General features: G+C 45.3%; 1 protein-coding gene across 1 annotated transcript in view; it reads left to right on the top strand.

Moving 5' to 3' along the window:
* The window catches only part of Pappa (pappalysin 1), a 237,008-nt gene that overhangs the window by 136,929 nt on the left and 80,491 nt on the right, over nt 1-19,588 (top strand). Inside the window, exon 10 of the mRNA XM_048813215.1 lies at nt 4,591-4,784. Within this exon, the coding sequence (XP_048669172.1) occupies nt 4,591-4,784 (194 nt within the window). The remainder of the gene's footprint in view (nt 1-4,590; nt 4,785-19,588) is intronic.

Here is a 19,588-nt window from a genome sequence, read left to right as displayed (position 1 = left end):
GGCACGGGTGGAGGCTCTGCTCTGCCCCTACTCCAATTGGGGTGTCATGACTACCCCGCCTGCAGGACGCTGGGCCTGTTCCTGGCACGGGCTCTTTGATCATTTTGATCCTTGAAGACTCCTTAGGATCTATGCCTGGGTAGATGAAAGGGGGATCTCTTATTAAGAAAACCTCCTTTGCCTCCTACCTCATCCCTGTGTTATTGTTGTAAAATGTAGAACTTGTGTCTTGGAGACCATTTCCATTTTCACATCTCTTGGTCTCTGATACTATTTGATAATACTCAGCATCTTATTGAAGATGTCTGAAATGTAATCTTATTTCCACTTATAGATGGAGAAAGTGAGGTACGGGAAGGTGAAATGTCATGTCCAAGATTAACCAATAAATCAGGATAAGTCAGTAGCTTGAATCCAAGTTTTCTGACTTCAAGGATAAGAACTCTTCACTATAACTCTAACCTCAGTCTTTGCTTATTCTTTAAGGTTAACTTGTATCATTTCCTTTAGATGTGGCTTTCCAAACATTCCAATGGATGTCACAGTCTCTGCCTATCTCAGATTGTGGCCTTCGGATATGCCTCAGGAATGCAGGCATGCCATTTCATTCATATTATTTCATCTTGATGCTCCAGACAGATGAAAATTGAAAATTAAGTCAATGAGGGGTTGCATCAGCTGTGTGTGTCCACTTAGAGAGTCCATCTGCCTTCGGCTCTTCAGCTGAGCTCATTTCTTCCAAAAACAGGAAAAGAGTCTCTGGCATATGAACACCCAAGTGGGAAAGACAAGGTTAATGCCACCCCACCCGCATCAAGTTTCCTAGCGTGGTAGAGCAAATTTCTAAATGTGTCTCCACCTGTAAGGGGATTGTTCTGAAATGAGGAACTTAATTCTTCAAGCCAGGGGAAGATGGAGCAAGATGGAAAGATCAGACTGCTCAATGTAGGCCCACTGTAAGCCAGCTCCTATGGGTAGATTATTCTCCTTCAGTCTTAAGACACATTTCCAAAAGGTGCAGTCTAAACTATGTTTGCACAGGAAGGTGTAAATCAGCAATGCCAAAGTGTAGTCATTCATTCATTCAGCAAATATCTGTTGAAAGTCTGTTAGGTTTTCCAGACATTTTTATGTGTACATGTGTGCAGTCTTCACAGTACTTCTCCCAGTGGAATATATTATTATGAATGCCACCTAGCTACTATATGGAAGGCAAGGTGATTAGTTGACCTTGGTACTGACTTCCCGTTCTTGACAGAAACCTGCTCAGCTCTGAGCATAAAGTATTCAAGGAGCACCAAGTAAAATGACGTAATGAAAACAAGAAGACCAGTTTTGTTTTATTGTGTGGTTGTTGCTGTCTTTGTTTTTCCGGGCCACACATTTGTATTCCATTCCTTACCCTGTTCTCTTCAGTGCTTGGGGCAGAGGGAGTAAAAATGGAGAGAGAATTCTCCAGAGAAGGACTGGCAGATGGAGCTGAAGGGCCCTCGGGACACTAGTAGCAAGAGAAACTGAACAGCAGAGTCCAAGGATGTTATTTTTTTTTTAAAGTGATATGGAATAGCTTTGTCAGCAGAATATTGAAGAAACCAGCCACCCCCATCTCTCTCCCCTCTCTGTCCTTCTCTTTTTAATGCTACCTCTTTTTTCACTTTTGATTCTTTCTCTGTCTACCTCTCCATCCATCATTCATCTGCACATCTACCTACCTATGCACCTGTACCTCCCGTCGTTCTCAGGTTCTGCCAGTTCCAAGCAGACAGATTTATTGTAGCATTCAAAATCATGAGGAAGAAATCAGCTTTCGTGATAATTGACCTCTGGTACCACTTTTGGCCACTGAGAGGTCTCTGCTAAGGAAAGGACTTAAGTCATATGAAAGAACAGATTTTACATGATTTTATTACAATCTCTCCCTATTTGTCCTTTATTACAGAGAGGACAAAAGTGGTTCCAAGAATCAGGCACCCCCAGATCTTATCCTTACATAGGTTATATTTCCAACACCATAGGGACTGTGTGTAGGGAAGGTCTCTCTCTGAGGTGTAAAAAAACAGACTCCAACTCTTAGCTCTGGTAGCAGCTCCCTCTAGTCAAGAAGCAGAGCTGTAATTCCTGTAGCTCTCAGTTTTCCATTAGATAAAATAGGCAAGAGGGCTGTCGTTGTGCATATTGTCTCACATAATCACTACAATAACATAAATGAACATTATCATCTCATTATTATTATCATTGATAAGGAAAGGGATGTTCACAGAGAGATGAGGTTATTTTAAGTGCTACGCGACTTATGTGTGACAGAGGTAGCATTTGAACGTCAAAAACCTTTGCTCTTTGCAGTCCCCTTTATTGGATTTTAGAGAGAAAAGTCTGGATTTATGGCTGATCATTCTTGGATTGGCCCTAAATTTTGTTGTATCTGAGCTGGCCACAGTCACCAAGAGGTCGGGGTTACTGAGAAGTGCTGCGCCTGTGTTCTGTCCATGTTTGTACTGCCAGGCACGCTACTGGACACTAGAGTCCTCATCTGGCTCAGACCCAGGCTAAAATAATTGTATTATAATGAATTGATTTATTCTGGCTCTTTTGATGGTATTTCACTATGTAAACTGTTTGCAGAAATAAACAAGGGATTTTGGAGCTTGGAAGGGGCTCAACATTCTGCTGCCTCTGAATTCAGTGACTTCTTTTTCGGATAGTCAGCAGCATAGAAATTCAAGTCTTATTTCTCCTTGACCCCAGCTCTTCCTAGTTGGGAGAATGTTGTTTGAATATATTTCAAGAGAGTACTGATTTCACAAGTTGATTTAATTCACTCACTTAGGAACAAATCAACCCCTTAGAAGAAGAGTATTATTTTTTCTCTTGATGATTATTTAGAATGAACAAAACACATTTATGTTCATTTCCTGTGTGAGTTCTATGGTTACCCTGGCTGGGACTATCATGTCTACATTATACATGGGGAGCCAGAGACCCAGAAGCAAAGCTGGTTAGGCAGAGCTTCATAGCAAATGGAAGGAACAGAAATCAAACCTGGGTTTCTAGCCTTTAATTCAGTGCCCTTTCCAGAGCTCCACTCGGTTATTTTGGAGTCAATGGGGGAAGGATGACTCAGATCAAGCAATATTTTTTGGATGACCTTACATTTTGATTTGCCTGGGATATACGGCTTTTTCAGGATCTGTGCCAGTCACTTGAAGATGGTCTTTAATAGCACGGCCATCACTGTCAATGTATGGCAACCCTACGGTACTGGGTAGAGACCCCCATTTAGAATCCTTTGGAGGAGCTGGTAGCATGTAAAACTAATGGCAGCATGTTGAGGTCGAGATCTTTACAAAATAACCCCCACCCAGGAAGGGGTGTTTTTCTTTGCTGACATTAGAATTATTAAAAGGTGCCTGGGTGATCGCTTTCAGATGCTCACAGCCAGGCTTTTCATTGTAATAGTCTATATTCAAATGCCAGGAAGCATGCATAGTCCGTACCTGCTCAGAAGGCATCCTGCTGCTAGCTCTGTGCTTCTGTGATCCTTGTCCTTGCAGCTAAGTGAGAAGTATTGTAGCCAGTGGCCACTTTAAACCATGCCAAGCCGACACCTTGCTGTGGTTAGAATTGCACAGGAGCTTGAGAATTCTCTTGGTCTTTAACTGAACCTCCAAAGGTATCTGACAAGTCCTTAGAGGCATTAGACAGAAAGGGCTCTTGGTTTCCAGTATTCTAACCCCCTCTCCCTTGATGACTGAGTCCAGAGCAAGAAAGAGACTCATCTAACATAACAGAGAAATTTAGTTTCAGTACTGGGATGGAAGCCAATTCATTCTTTATGCAAAACTGAAATCCTCTTTGGAGTTAAATAAATGCAAATTTGCAACTATGAAGTCCTGTGGTATCAGATGATGCACCCAGAACTTGGAAAGTGAATGCCTGACTCGGAGTCCTAGGTCTGGCATTAGTGCACACTGTGACCCTCGGGCAAGTTATTAAAGCCCCACAGGAGCTCCGTTTCCTCATCAGAAAGACTGAAAGAGTCATAAAATATGACACCTTCCCCATGAGGTGGTTGTGAGGTTTACTTGGGGGTAATTAAGGCGGAAGTGTGAACTTTTTGATGTGCATATGACAAAACATGAAATCTGCTTTCTTAATATATTTTAGTGTAGAGTAAAATAAATGTTTGTTGTCTGCCCAACGTGGTGCTGGATCGTTTTCAACTTGCTTCACGGAAGCTCCCTATTCATGAACAGCTCCTCCCTTCCCCTCTCTCCAGACCATGGCGATACCCATTCTTCGTTCTGCTTCTATGAGATTTGCTGCTTCAGACCCCTCATAGAAGTGGAAGCATGCAGTGTGTGCTTCTGTGACTGACTCATTTCATGTACAACAATGTTCGCCACATTGTTGTATATAACAGAATTTCCCTTTTTTTCCCCCTTAAGGCTGGAGAATATTCTGTTGTGACTCAGGGTGATGGGCTTGCCATGACATGGTTTTGGTGGTCTAATCTCCTAACTGCTGATGGTAACTGAGGACAAAGAATGAATATTTATCTATTCTTTCCCCTTCTATGTCCATCTCCTGCAGATGAACCCAGCCGGTGCTATTTCCATGATGGGGACGGTGTATGTGAAGAGTTTGAACAAAAGACTAGCATTAAAGACTGTGGCGTCTACACACCTCAGGGGTTCCTGGATCAGTGGGCATCCAATGCTTCAGTGTCTCATCAGGACCAACAGTGCCCAGGCTGGGTTGTCATCGGACAGCCAGCAGCATCCCAGGTAAGATCCCAACCACGTGTGCCCCTTCTTGCAGATGCTCTGAATCTCTGCTCTGAGTGGCGCTCAAGGTGGGTCATTTCAAATGCAGTGTCCTTGGTCTGGCCCCTTGGGCATATTTTTAGCCAAATGTAATGTCCCTAGCTTTTGAGTACCATTTGTAAAGGACTAGAAATGCAATGGCCAAGGGAGGAAATATCAACACAATAGGGATAATGACTGTCCTTCCATGTCCCTACTATAATTCATAATTGGATATACCATGGAAATTCAGTGAAGGTAAGAACAAATTCATTTTGAGGAGTCTATCTGTTTAGTGGAGAGTGCCAAATTGTATTCCTCCTGAATCAGTGATTACTCTACAGTAAATTGGCTGTGTTGCTTTGGGCTAGTCTCTCCATCTCTCTGGACCCTATTTTTCCCATCTTTAAAATAGAGAGCTTTATGATCACCAAGGACCTTCCCAATCCTAAGAAGCTCACACTCGTTCTTCAGTCCCATAATGCACCATTTATGTACCATGGTTCCCCCCCAGGGGACTGGCAGCTTAGTTGAAGGAACAAGAGTTTTGGGGCCACCAGAGCTTGTGTAATTCTAGGGATGGCTGTGCTGTCCCCAGAGCTCCCTTTCCAATTATCCTGCTGAGCAAGCACCTGCCTTCTTTCGAGACTCCCTTTTCCCTGAGACACAAGTCAGTGCTTCTGACTGCCCAGCCCAATGGCTATTTGTGAGCTGGGGTGCCTCTGGCTCTCACAGATGAACCATGAACCCCGGTGTACTTCTCGAATTTTGCTTCCTTGACTCTGGTTCAGTGGGGTAGGACTGTCTTCTTTCTAGATAAAGAGAATTACAACCTGCTGGGTGCCACAGAAGAATTACTAGTACAAGATAAGACCACCTCATTTATTAGTTTCCACGTTTACTTGAGCGTTTTTTTTTTTTTGTCTTATGAAAGCTTATGTTGACATTATTAGATTCTTTTATTTATTCATCTGCATTTATTTCTGGGTGTCTTATGGAGAGTGGTGAGAATAGGAATCTGGTGTTCCCTAATGCCTCTCATGTATATCGCCAGCCTGGTAAATGAATAGAGGCCAGAGTTCCCCTCTCCACCTCTCTACTTGGTGAGCTCCCTTCAGTGGTCACACCCATTCACTTGTCCACCTGGCTGCCCCATTAGGCTCTCAGTTCTTTGAGAGTAGATGCAAGTTTCATTCATCTTTGTCCTTTTACCTTCAACATGGGATCTGGATATGCCTAGATGATCAGGAAATGTCTATTACTACATGCAAACAAACAATTCTGAAAGAAGATGCTGGGTGTCACCTCTCCATCACACAGAATGTACGGGAATCCCAAATTCGATACCAGCATCCAGTTCCCAGAGATGTTTAAAAAAAAATCTCTCAAACAAGAGAATCATCAACACACTCAGAACCTCATCTGAACAGGGTCGAGGTAGCAGCTGTGTTTAAAAACCACCCAAGGTTATTGCCACTAATGTGAGCAAAGGAGAGAATTTTCCAGTCTTAGCATTTGAAAAGAGGCTTCATGGGGGCAATTATTCCAATCTTGTATGGAGAGGGCTGTCAGGAATTATGGGTGATTATCTCTTCCTAAACAAAAATCCAATTTAAAAAAAATCATTATAAATACTAGCTCTTCGATCTACAAAGAGGAGATGAGGAAACAAAATCATCCTATTGAATTATTCATTGTAACCAATTTTATTTTAATGAAATCGACTAGGTTCCATTACTCTGGGCTTGGACATAATCTTTGTTACAAGGAGACTTCAGCTGTAACTAAATTTGCCATAATGAGATCAGCTCACTGGAGAATACAGGGTCAGGGAGGGGATCTGCGCGCAGGCTGGGTGCAGGGCCAGGCCGAGGGCGGCCTGGAGTGTGTAGAACAAAAGTCTCCCACGTTCCTCATATGAAGGCTAGTGCCTAGAATCATTCCCACCTCCCCCCGCCATCATGCACACAGGTGCATGTGCTAACATGTGTGCACATGCATGTTCACACATAGACAACCAGAGCCTGCTTAATTCAGGTTAAAGGCTATTCCTGACATGGAAACAGCTCCCTCTGACAGCAGAGAGGCAGGAGACTGTGCCCTTCATTACCTTGTGCAGTGATTAGTGGAGACTGGTACCTCATTTTCACCCTGTCAGGGCCTCCAGTGAAGACGTTGATGGTGTGAGGGAGGGGCAGGGAGGCTCTTGGAAGTTGCTCTTAAGATGGAAAAGTACACCATGTGCCTCTGCCTCTTCTGATACTCTCCTCTCTCTTTCTCTCTAACACACACACACACACACACACACACACAAATTCATACATGAATAGACCCCCATAGGAGCTAGAGTCCAGAGAGTGACTAGAGCAGATAGAGGAAGCTAGGGGAAGGAGCTGGTAGTTACTGAGGCCACCAACCCCTGTGCTGGACACTCATTCCATTCTGCAAGGTGAGAATTCGTGTCTACCTTGGAGAACCTGAGTAGCCCAGTGGTCTCCCCAGGGAGTCCCACAGCCTGACGTGGAGAATCTAGAGTTAGAAGGAGCTTGTGGAAGATACAGCAGGAGCTCAGGAACGTGAGGGCACATCTGAAAGTTGAAAGTAACTGGATTCCTAGGAAAGCAGCCGTGCGAGGAGGACAGATCTCAATGCTGGTATCACTGTGAGGCCCCCCCCTGAGGGACTGGAATCGAGGCTGTACCCACTCCAGGACACAGTGACCTGTTCTATGGGCCCCTGGGCACTCCTTTCCCTGGGGAAAGATGAAATGACCAAAGCTGTCCCCTTCTTCTTTATACTCCATTGTGTCCAACTCTCTATCTTTCTCTGATGCTGTAAAAATAATAAACACAGATGTTTATCAGAGGTATGAGGCTACCTCTTCCTAGGACCTAGGAAGGGAACCAAAGACTGTAAGACCCAGGCTCTGACCTTACCACTGTGCAAGACACAGGGGTGAGAACTCTGTCCAGAGGTACAGCCTTATCAGAATAAGTCTGCCGGCTCTCGTGACCCTTGTAAGCACACAACACTCCTTGTGTTACATGGCTTAGAATACTAATGAAGACGTCAGTTTTGATTTTGTGTGAACCTGCCACTTCTAATGATTTCCAGTTGCTCTTGTCCAATCTCTTCAAACAAGATTCCCAAATTTGGTTAGAGTAAAGCTGAGTCCAAACATCGAGTCTCGTGTCCAAACGTTATCAGAAGTATCAAAACTTTCTGGTTGTGCAAATTGGGCTGAACATCCTATAATAAGAGACATTCTTTGGATATTTTGGCCACATACCTTCCCAGCCCAGCTGGAATCAAGAAGTTCCTGAGACGGAACAAAAATGGAAATGAACTGAAAGAATCAAGTTATCTCTCTTCTGGGAAGCTGATACATGGGTTAGTTTAAGTGCTTGCAGAGATCTTGTCTTGTTCTTATTTTGTCTCCACCTGTCACATTTCTCTAATGCTTTGCACCAAAGGCTGCCAAAGTGCACTATAGATATTGTTTCCTTCTGCTGTCGCCCCCTGACCTTTCTACCAAACTCTACTTCCTCCTCTCCAAACAGGCACCTTTCTCCTTTGCAGTGATGGAAGGAAGACATGGAAATTCTGAGACTGTCTGGGATTTACTCTCCTAGGGAGTACAAGGCTCAGTCAACCAACCAATTTATTTGGTTCATCCTTTGAAGGCAAGACTTAGACTAACCATTTCCAGGGCAGTAGTGTGAGGGCTAGACTAAAGAAAATGTGTCTATGGTGTTACTATGAAACATTCTATATTATAGAAAATTCCTGCATTAGAAGGCAGATGAGACCCAGGGACCTTTTCTTTCTTTGTAATTGATTTTCTGACTTTATATCCCATTAACCCAATAGTGAGCAAATTATACTTTTGCTGCCTTACTTTGAGTTGCTATTATCTATTCCTTGTTGTGTCCACAATAATTTGTGCCTCCACTGAAATGCAAACCATAGATATCTTGTGGTATAGCGATTTATATACTAATTCATTTACTCATTTGATCATATAGAAATATATTTGAGTCTTGCCTCAAGGAATGTCAGGAAGAGAGCATGGGCAGCAATGAGGTGAGGTAGAAGTCCTGCAAGTCTGGCTTTGCTCTTATAACTTTGGTCCCTTCTTGGGAACATACAGTAAGTTACTCCTCTGGAATCTCAGTATCCTACTCTGGTAAATGGGAAGGGTCACATGTGCCTGTAGGAGATTAAGGTGAAAATATCTGCCTGGTGGAGATGAAGGATGCAGAGAAAAATACCCAGTGCTGGATTTTAGCACCTACTGAGTAATATAGATATTAATTCCCTGTCTCATTCATGCTAGGTTCTCCTATACACGTTCACCCACGAGCTGGTCAAGAGTGACCCACATAGTAGAGAGGCTCAGCCAACACTTTTGCTGAGGTTAAACAGCATCACCAAACATTTGTTGCATACTCAAAATTGTAGCAGGTACTTGGAGAAACATCAAGAAAGTCCTGGTCCTTTTGCTGTCTTCAAAGAGCTTACTATTTCAATAGAGGGGTGCATCCAACTACAAACAGCAGCCAAAGACCCAAGGGGGTGAGACCCAGAGGGAGTTTTCCTGGGAAAGAAACACTGCTATGATGCTACCAGCTTACTCAGCCAGCAGGGATGGGAGTCAGTATTTTGCCCACTTTCAGAAGGTATCAGACTAATTATTATATTTTTAAAAGCATTTACTAAGTTTCTCTGAAGTTTCCACCAAATTCCTTGAATCTAAAGCTACTATAGAAATAGGAGTCAGTGTTGTCACATTACAGATTAGGAAACTAAGGCTCAGAGAGCACAGTGCCTTGCTTTGGGGCTTACTCTTGGAAGGGCCAGAATCAGGAAGCAGGATGCAGGCCACTGTGTCCCAGAGAGGAGCCCAGGTACAGGACAAGGCAGTTGAAGCCTGCATTGTAGCCGATGCATGAGAATAGATGGAAGAGCTGATGTCTTTTGTGTCTTTTCCTGTGTGGCGTGCCATTCAGAATTACAAAGGAGGTGGGAGCACCCCATCTCTAACACCCCCAACACTACCCCGCTCTTTCTGCTCTGCTGCCAAGATCCCCAGCCTTCAGCACATGTTCCTTCAGGCTGAGCATCGTTCTCTTCTAAAACACGTACAATGTATGGAAACATAGAAGAGACAGAAGTGTTTTGAGCTCCAACCCCTGCATATAAAAAAGATTTCTTAGATTTTTATAATGGATGCCTAATTATTGTTGGAATATGGGAGGAAAAAAAACACAAACAGGATAATTGTAGATTGGATAAGAAACATTGCTCAATTTATGGTTTTTTCACAAGCCACACATCACACACAGGAAATCCTGAAATGCCAGTGAGAGAGTTCACAAGATGTCTGCATCCCTTCTTGGCCATTGCCTCTGAGCCAGGAGAACAGGGCCCCTTCACCAGTGTCTTCTTCATTCTGGTCTCCAGAGCGAGGGGTGGGATACCCACTGCGTCCTCAGGACACCAGGGAGAGAGGTCTTTTCACATGCACATGCGATGAGGCGTAGGAAGGTCTGGGACAGGGGAGCCCACTGCAGGGCTGGGGGTGTTTCCATGGAAGTGACTGCAGAGCTGGCACTGAGGAGAGGCTGGTGGACAGGACAGGGAGTGGATCAGAAGAGGACATTAAAGAGAGAAGAATGGACATATCAAAACAAACAAACTAACAAAACAAGCCAGTAAGAAATAAAGTGAAAGACAAGAGAGATGAGCCATGAGAGGTGCTCAGCGGCATCCTATGGATGCTTGGAATTTACACTTCATCCGGAGGGCTATGGAGAGCTTTTGGGGGGTTCTAAGACAGAGACATGATAATAGATTCATGGAAAGAAGAGCAGTGACATTGATGGCGACCTCTCTTATGTAAGACCCTATTCTTGTGGTTTAAGTACAGAGTTTCCCATTTATTTCATAGCTGCCCTCCTGAGAGTCTTACTTCTCGCTCAGGATGAGTCTCAGAGAAAAGAATTACTTCACCTGTGACACTCTCTCTTCTAAGAACTTCCTTTTCTCCTACCTGGCTACTGGAAGAGCATTAAAACTACCTGGAAAATTTTGCATTGGCAAGCAATTCCCCCATGCTACTTAGATAACGTGTTTGCAAAGAGAAGGGAGAAAACTTGAACTCAACCCCCAAGGCTGAGGTCAGTGTTCTTAGGGCTGTCTGTCCTTCCCGGCCTGCCCCACCCACCTTCCTCCTCCACCAAAGTGTTCAACTCTTCTCGCAGGTGAAATGGGACAGCCTCTCCCAATGGCAGTGGAAGGAGGAATGACAAAGGGGACGGTCTGAGATGCAGGAGCAGATTCCAAGCAGTTTTCCCAGATCCCCAAGGGATCTGCTTTCTCCTAGCGGTTTCTGAGTAATTTGGGGGAGCACATGTGTGAGTCATGTAAGGAAACAGAACAGCAAGTACCATGGTTTGTTACAGCCTGTCCCATTGATGTGGGGCACCCAAAAGTTTCTCCAGAGACAGAGCCCCCTGAATTGGTTGCTGTAACCACCCTGAGACTTACAGAAACTCTGGACCCGGAGGGACTTTAAATCTCCTGAATCTTACAGGGTTCCAGAAAAGGGATCTACCCACCTCTCCTCCTGTCTCTCTCTTCTCTTCACCCTTCATTCATTTCCTCTTCCAATAGTCAGTCAAGCTGATAGAAACCCAGACACTGTGATTGGCTGCGAGATTCAATCTGAAAATATTTTAGGTAATGGGATTCTCAAAGAAACACAAATGAGACCTGGAATCAGATCAGCCCATTCCTAACTCTAGTATGCTCCATCTACTCCCCATGTGATGTTGGAATAGTCATGTCCCTTTGTTCCCACCCAATCTCTGATCTATTATTAGAAATAATGACATCCATGTAACAGGTGTTTGCCAAGATCCAGAAATGTGGTTATCCTCCTGGTAGCAATGAACAGATTTTTATAGAAACACTTTTATTTTCCTGTGAAGTTTTGGTAACTGAGGGAAAAAAATCCGATTAGAAGTAACGTGGATTTTTTTTTTAAAGAGTGGACTTTTGGGCACAGAAATGTAAGCAGAGAGAGACTTAAAAGAGCTTCTTGGTCTCACTTCTCTTGGTTGAACTTTTGACAGCTTCTCGGTTATGAAATGATTGTGGTATTCCAATTCCAAATCAATAGAACCTTAGTGTGAAGGAATTCTGGCCAAAGCGTCGTGTTCAGCATTGGCTTTACACTGAGATGAATAGTGCAACCTCTGCCCTCAAACAGGATGCATTCTTCCCTGCAAAAATGGGGACACTAAAATGGGTTCTTCTGCTAAGACAAGACAGATGTTGGCAAAGTGATGTGATGCGTGGAGATAACCTTAGAGGGGTGCACTTTGAGGGGGAAGGCTGAGGCTGATGAGCCTGATGAGGCTGAGCCTGATGTGCATGAAAATCGTTTTTATTTTCAGCTGGGCACTTGGGGAAAATTAAACGACAGTAGTGTGGCCACATTGTTCTATAATGTGTGTAAGCTTTAGAGCCAGAAAGACTCATGTTGAATAGAGTTCTTCATCAGCTGTATGATGCCTGGCAAATGACTTCACTTTTCTAAGACTCGGTTTCCCTCATCTGTACAATGGGCCTGCTGTCACAGGCCTGAGGATCCAGTGAGTTAATGTCTATCAAATGTGCAGAGCAAGCCTGCCTCTCACTGGGCTCCCAGTTCACAATCCTACTGAAAGGTGTTATCCCTATTGAGTCTGAGGGAGGAATAAGGATTGGAAAGAGAGGAAAGCAATGGAGAGGTGGGCCCAGCATATGCAGGCATTGACTAAACATGTTCTGATTGATAAGAGAACGTGCCGCGGAGCAGTGAGGGCCTGGTTTACAGAGTGAGCCTCCATTTCTCTCCTGCCAGTGGACCCTTGATTTGAAGCCCGAGAGTAAGCTGGGCTTTGTGGCTTAGGGCTGCGTCCACTGGTCGTGTCCTTGGCTCTCTGCCAACCCCTCCATGGCCTCTCTAGGGAGATCCCTCAGGGTTGACTTTCATCTGGAGCCTGACCCTTCTCTCCATGTCTGTGTTCTCCCGTCCCCTCTTCACCATCTCAACCTCAAGACCTCCCTCCATCCAGGATTGCTCAGTCTCCCTCAGACTCTTTTCCATGCTGGTCTTTAATTTGCCTCTTTCTTTCCTTTTTCCTTTTTTGTTTTATTTTATTTTTTTTTATTGTTCTGTTTTGAGCGGGGTCACCGGCATGTAGCCAGTATGGCCTTCGCTGTGTAATTTAGTTTCATGTTCTGTACCCAAGAAACATGTGAAAAATGTAAACAGCATTCACTCTCTGGGGTTGTAATGCACTTTGGAAGCAAGAGCCAGTGGAGCTTGTTGCGCCAGTTGCTTCAACAGTATTGAACTTGGTTCCCTAACCACATGCTCTAGTCTGAAAGTAAACTTTCTCCAGCCAGCCCCAGAGGTGGGGGGTTCAAGGCGAGCAGGGGTTTGACTGGGCACAGGAGATTTGCTTTGGTTTGTGTGTGTGCCCATTTGCTTGTGTGCATCTTCCAAACCCCCTACCCCACTCTCTGTCCTTCCCTATTCCTTTAAAAAACAACCTGGGTGTGTGACCTGTAGAACCCCATCATAATGGCCTCTACCTCCTCTTCTACCCAGCTATTAGTTTCTTAAAACTTGCTTAATTCTTCAGCCAGACCCAAACGCCAGGAGGTCCTGGATCCATTGCATGTTCATTTTCCAGATAGAAAATGGACTGAGAGGAGCTCCTGCTGAGAGGCACACATCTGTGTCACAGTGGTCCAACCAAGACTTCCCTGGGCCCCTGCCTACCCTGGGACCTTTCCCCAAATGTATCCATGTGCAGAGATGGTGAAAGGGACACTTGGCTGACATCTGCAGTTCTCTCCCTCCTGGGAGAAAGGCCTCTGGGAAGGCCTAGGCGTGGAAGAGATCTGATTGCTGGCAGGTACGGCTTTCAGAAAACAATGCTTCCAGAGTGATTTCTCCATCTGCAGGGCACCCTCCTGACAGTAAGGGCCGCGGGCGACTCAGGGAGATTAACTGATGTGCATCAGGGTGCTGTGGTCTGAACTGGTGTTCCAGAGAAGGGAGAATTGGGTCGTAGTCAAGAGCCCAGGCTCAGCTGGGTGTGGAGGCTCACAGCTATAATCCCAGCAACTCAGGAGGTTGAGGCAGGAGGAACACAAGTTGGAGGCCAGCCTCAGCAACTGAGTGAAGCTCTCAGCCTTGAGATTTTTGTCTCAAAAAATAAATAAATGAAGAAATATCTCCATGGATGTAACTAAGTGGTAGAATGCCTCTGGATTCAATGGTTCCTATTACTAGGGAAAGAGAAAAAAAGCCCAGGCTTCAGACCAACTCTCCAATAGAACCTTCTGTGATGAAAGAGGTGTTCTCCCCTGCACTGTCCTATGCTGTAGTCTGTAGCCACCTATGGTATTGGACCTTGGAATGTGGCTCATGAAACTGAAGAGCTAAATTTTAAACTTTTATTCATTTCAATTTAAATAACCACATGGAGACCGTGGCCACCTAATTGAAGAGAGCAGGTGTAGAGAACATCGTATCCCAATACTCTCAGAGACAGTGAGATCTTGGGCAAACTATTTAGACTCTCGAGGCCTTAGTCTTCACATCTGCAAAACAGGAGAATAAAGTGAGATTGGGTGGATTCCCAATCTGAGCACACCTAATGCACCCGAATTCCTTCATCACAGTAAAATCTTATAACTCACCCATGTGGTGGGAACTCTAGGCCCATTTCACAGACAGGGAGGCAAGGTTCACAGGGGGGCAGAACAGGTGTACCTCCCGTTTCGTTTAGTCCCTAAGCTCGTTTTATTTTTACTACACTGTAGCACCTCTGCCAATACTTTTTTTTTTTAAATGACATTTCTGTCTCTCTCCCAGAGTAAGGTATGACACTAATCTTTTGGTGATTCGGTGTCTTGCCTCATTTCAGTCTGTGTAAATTCTCATTGGGAGATTTTTGCCTTTAGAGGACATTCTGCACCATTCACAAGAAATACTGGTGTCAGGGATCTCTTGCCTGTGAAAGTCTCTGCAGATTCTCCATGACCAAAGAAATCCAAAAGCAGGCCAATGAATCCAAAATCCATGCAGTTGGTACCAGCTTTTTGGATAGCCTGACACTAAAGGGCATGTTCCCAACAGAATGAGTGACTTGGCCATCCCTGGATATGCCTTGGGGTTTTCTTTCCTCCTGCCCAGAGACACCCTTGTTCCCTCCCTCTCCTCTTGAAGGCTCAGCTGTCTTTCAGAATCTAGGTCAAGTGGCTACTCTTCCATGCAGCCTCCTCTGACAACCTCAGTACGTGGGCAGTCCTTGATCTTCTGACATCTGGGGACACTTCGGGAATCATCTGACCAGCCTGAGCCCAAGCTGAATTTTAGTTGGCATTGCCCATGTCTTCAGCTATCGATACCTTGAGTGACTGAGGATTTGAGCCCCCAGCTTCTAGATACTTCCAGTGCCTTGCACAGGACCTGCCATGTAGCAAATACTGACAGAAAATGTTTCTGGGTTTATTGGATGACCCTGTTGGAAAGAGATCTGCTGAGAGACATCTCCTTTGTGATAAGATTAAATACACAGAGTGTGTCTATAAGTAATGTCATGTTGCCAAGTGACAGTCCCCTGTTAATACCATGGGCAACCAGAGCAGGCAAGGCCTTCTGAAATCCCCTGGCTTGTACTTTTGCATGGCAAATGCAGCAAGTGCCACTGCATGCATTAGAGGAAGAAGAAAGAGGTCCTCAGAAGCCACCCTGAACCCCAGCCTCATGTCCTTCCTGCTGCCCTGTCCTGCAGAATCTGCCCTCATCTTTGAGATATAGCTGCCTGCCAGCAGGTGATGTCCTTAGCATTGCTTTTCTGTGCTTGTCTTTGTGTGTTTCAGCATCAGGCACACAGTAGGCTCCCAACAGATATTTAAGAGTCAATCTTTCCTTTGCCAACACCTTTGCACACAAAGTAGGAAAGTGCCCCAGGATACAGGCTCTGCCTGTTACTGTGGGGAGCACTGAGGTCTTAGTGGTGTCCCTGTGATTCACTCCTACAGAGATGGGCTGCTTTTCTGGCTTGAGTCTGTGGTTCACCCTCATTGTTTCCCCAGAAGAGAGGGATGGTGTAAAGGAGGAAGAGAAAGAAAGGAGGAAGGAGAGGTAGACGGAAAGGGGAGGAAAGGAAATAGGATTAAAAGGAATGGCCACACAGTAATAATAAATGAAATAGTAACAACAGCATAAAAACAGCAATGCTCATCATTAGAGTGGACATTGGGAGCAATACGCTGCTCTCAGGGCAGTGACCTGCCAGGCACTCTATACTGTTTGCACACATTTCAACCTGCTAGTCACCTATGAGGAAGCTCCTGTGATTTTCACTGGTTTGTGGAGGAGTAAATTGAGACCCAGGAAGGTTAAGTCTGCAATTGGCCCAGAGATGGGGCAGAGCAGTTCAGGATTTGAACCCAGAACTCTGCCTGTAAAGCAAGAAATAATGAAGGGGGTAGATGAAGGAGGGAACTGCTAATTGTGTGTTTCTAGTGAGCAGGCTGTGTCTAAGCCAGGGTTCTTTTAGTTCTTGAAGCAATGCTCCAGAGGAGGTACTGTCATCTCATTCCATGTAGACTTAGTGACAGGCTCAGGGTCATGCAGTCAATGAATAGCTGAAGCTAAAATTCCAACTCACATCCTTTTGACATTAAAATATGTGTGACCTCCAAAGTTGCAGGTGGAGGTCTCTCTCATTGACGAGTTCACCCTGTGGACTCAGATCACGCTGCAGTGCTTCCCAGGGGCCCTATCTCACCGCGGCTGCTTTAAGCACTATCCTTTGCACAGATGTGCACTGCCCTGGCAAAGGCTGCCACTGGGGGGGGTGCAGCATCTCTCTGGAAGACCCGAGTCCCTCAGAGGGTTTTTCTGATGGGTGGTAGACACCTAAGTCAGCATTATCCAATGGGCCCTTGGTGGATAAAGCCTCCCGGCTTGCATATCATGGTCACCATCCCTACCTCTGAAATCTGGAGTCCTGGGCCAGAGAGAAATGCCACCCTGCCCTAATGAATTGGAGTCCTTGTTCAAGCTGGAAGCTCAGCAGGACTGATACAAGCTTAAGCAGTCCCTGTCCTGTTGCTCCTGCATATGTGACTGCACTGCATTCTCTTCCTGGGAGAAATCAAATTCAAAGCAGCCTGGGGAAGATCATGACATGGCCTCTTTTCCAAAAGCAAAAAGAAGAAAGCAAATCTTGCAGCAGTTTCCAGCCTGAGCTCACTAAGGCTAGAGGAGGGCATGAGAGAACCCTGAGATCTGCAACGAGGAGCAGGACCCAGGACCGGGCAGCCTCCTCTTGGCAGCGAACAGGATTCCCTGCAAGGACTGTGCCTTGTTTGTTTCCAACAATTTGCGACACACAGGTCTTAATTTGAAGAACTAAGACAGGAAGAAGGGAAGGGGGGAGAGAACAAAAACAACCTGGAAACTCCTAGGTTTATGAACTTGAGAAATACTTGATCTTTCATGACACAGATGTTTTTAAGTGAAAAATCACTCTTCTGGCCTTTCTGGAATGGACCCGTGCGGCCAAGACTGCCATTAACCACTGCTCCACTATTTCTCACTAAGAGTTTTGGTGACCAGGAATTGAGCTTGGATATGGTCAGTTCTTTCTTGATTAACCTATTAAAGTCCTTCAGAGAAATTCCAAGAAGAGACCCACAAGCTTCCTAAGACACCCCCCCCCCTTCATTTTCAATGCCTTTGAGCCGAGTGGTAGAGATTTCTTTGCTATAGAGTTGACTAGGTTTCCTGATTTTACTCTACAAAAGCCAGTGGAGAGAGGATTTTTTTAAAAAATTAAAGCTAACTTGGTTTTCTATTTTTGGTCAAACAGTCCCTTTGGGGTGTTAAGATAACCAGCAGAATGTGTCATCCAGTTCTATTGTAGAATTATGGCTTCTTGGTGTTCTGGTCTAGAACTGGAAGTGTTTGGGTGCTCAACATCTTGCTCTAGAACTGGCAATGCCTTCAGGATCTGAAATAGAATTCAGCATGTTTCCAATTCTTATCTGGGGTGATGCCTCCAAAATCTCATCTGCAGCTGGCAGTAGTTCTGTGTTCTTATCTAGATGGAGTTAACAGTACATTCTTGATCCAATCCAGATTTCACTGCTCTTATATCCTGATCTAGAATTCCATGTCAATCATTGCTCTCAGAATAAATGGAAGAGAGAGGAGAAATATTTTAAAATGCAGAAAGTTAGCAATGTATTTTTTTTTCCAAATCATGTGCTAAAGACTGCATTTGCAGCAAGATTCGGCATCTCAAACTTCAGCCTCTGTGAATGACTTCATCTGGGAAACTGGCTTTGTCAGAGCTCAGCTGTGGCCCAGGTTTTCCCCTTCTTTGGCCTTTTTATTTTCAGTTTCTAATCTCCAGAGCCCACTCAATGTGAAGATCTTGCATTTTGGACCAAAACTTCAGGTCCAGATTGCTGCAGCCCTTGCTCATCCATGTTCTTCCCTCAATTTGCACGAAGCTCGAATCCAGAACCCAACACATTTTTCTGAGTGTGTGTTGGCTCAGTTTTTCACTTTCCTGCTCCGTGGGCTTGGGAAACATTTAGGACAAAAAAAATTTTTATCGTTAATTCTTTTTTTCTTTCTTGAGGACCCATTTTTCCCATTTAGACCAGGGGTAGCAAGCAGTTAGCCAGTGTTAAGTAAAGGTCTGTTAAATGAGTGAGTGACTAAGGGAAAAATAGAAGAGAAAGGTTTGGTCTTCCGCTGGACAAACGACTACTGCCACCACCAGATCCTTCCAATAGCAAAACTTGACTCTCTGGAAGCCCCTGATCCCTGGCCTCTTTCCCTTAAGGACATAAGGAAGGTCCCACATCCCTCTCTCCCAGCCCGTCAGCCTGGTACTCTTGAAGGCCTCACATGAGCCGTGAAGTCACCCACTGACCATCTGGCTAGGGATCCCGTGTTCCTCCTCTGCTGCAGATTACGTAAGCTGCACGGCAGCCCCAGATGTTAGCAGTTTCTCCTCATTTTTTTTCCTTCCCTTTTCAACAACAATAATAATAATTAAAACAAATACAGGCCTCATCCCCGCCCGCACCCCTGAAATGACAAACAGGTGGGCCCAGATGCCCGACCCTGTCCTGTGCCAGGGCCTCTTCATCTCCAGCCCAGCCACCGACCCTGGGCCAGGCTTGTCCTGTGCCTGGCCGCACAGCTGCACTAGCTGCCCTGTGGCTTGGGCCACAGGCAGCAGAGAGGGAAGATGGCCATGCCGTGAAAGCTGGGCTTTCCCTCTCCCTGCCTCCCAGCCCAAAGCCTTGGCCTCCAACTTAAATGGGTGTATTTTGGAGGACTAGGTGGCTTAAGAGATTAGTAATGAGATCCCAAGTCTTTCACTGCTGGGTCAGGAGTTCAGAGGCGGCCCCGGTGACTAGTGAATGGCATAATTAGGGAGCTGGGAGCAGGCCTGCAGAGGGCCTCTGTGAAATGAGCCCGGACAGGCCTTTCATGGCAGCAGCTGTCAGCAGCACAAAAGGCCACCGCCACATCCGACACTAATCACTCTCCCTGGTTAGAGGATTTACTAGCTGGAAGAGCGGAGCCCCTGCCCAGTGCCTCCTGAACACCAGTGTCTCGGAATGGGCTCAGCCCAATGCCTGGGTCTCCTGTCTGTAAAATGGGGAGATAATGCCAACCCCAGCTGGTA

This window comes from Marmota marmota, unplaced genomic scaffold, assembly GCF_001458135.2.
Source record: "Marmota marmota marmota unplaced genomic scaffold, marMar, whole genome shotgun sequence".
In the NCBI taxonomy this organism is placed as follows: Eukaryota; Metazoa; Chordata; class Mammalia; order Rodentia; family Sciuridae; genus Marmota; species Marmota marmota.
This window is presented reverse-complemented; position numbering and strand designations above follow the sequence as displayed.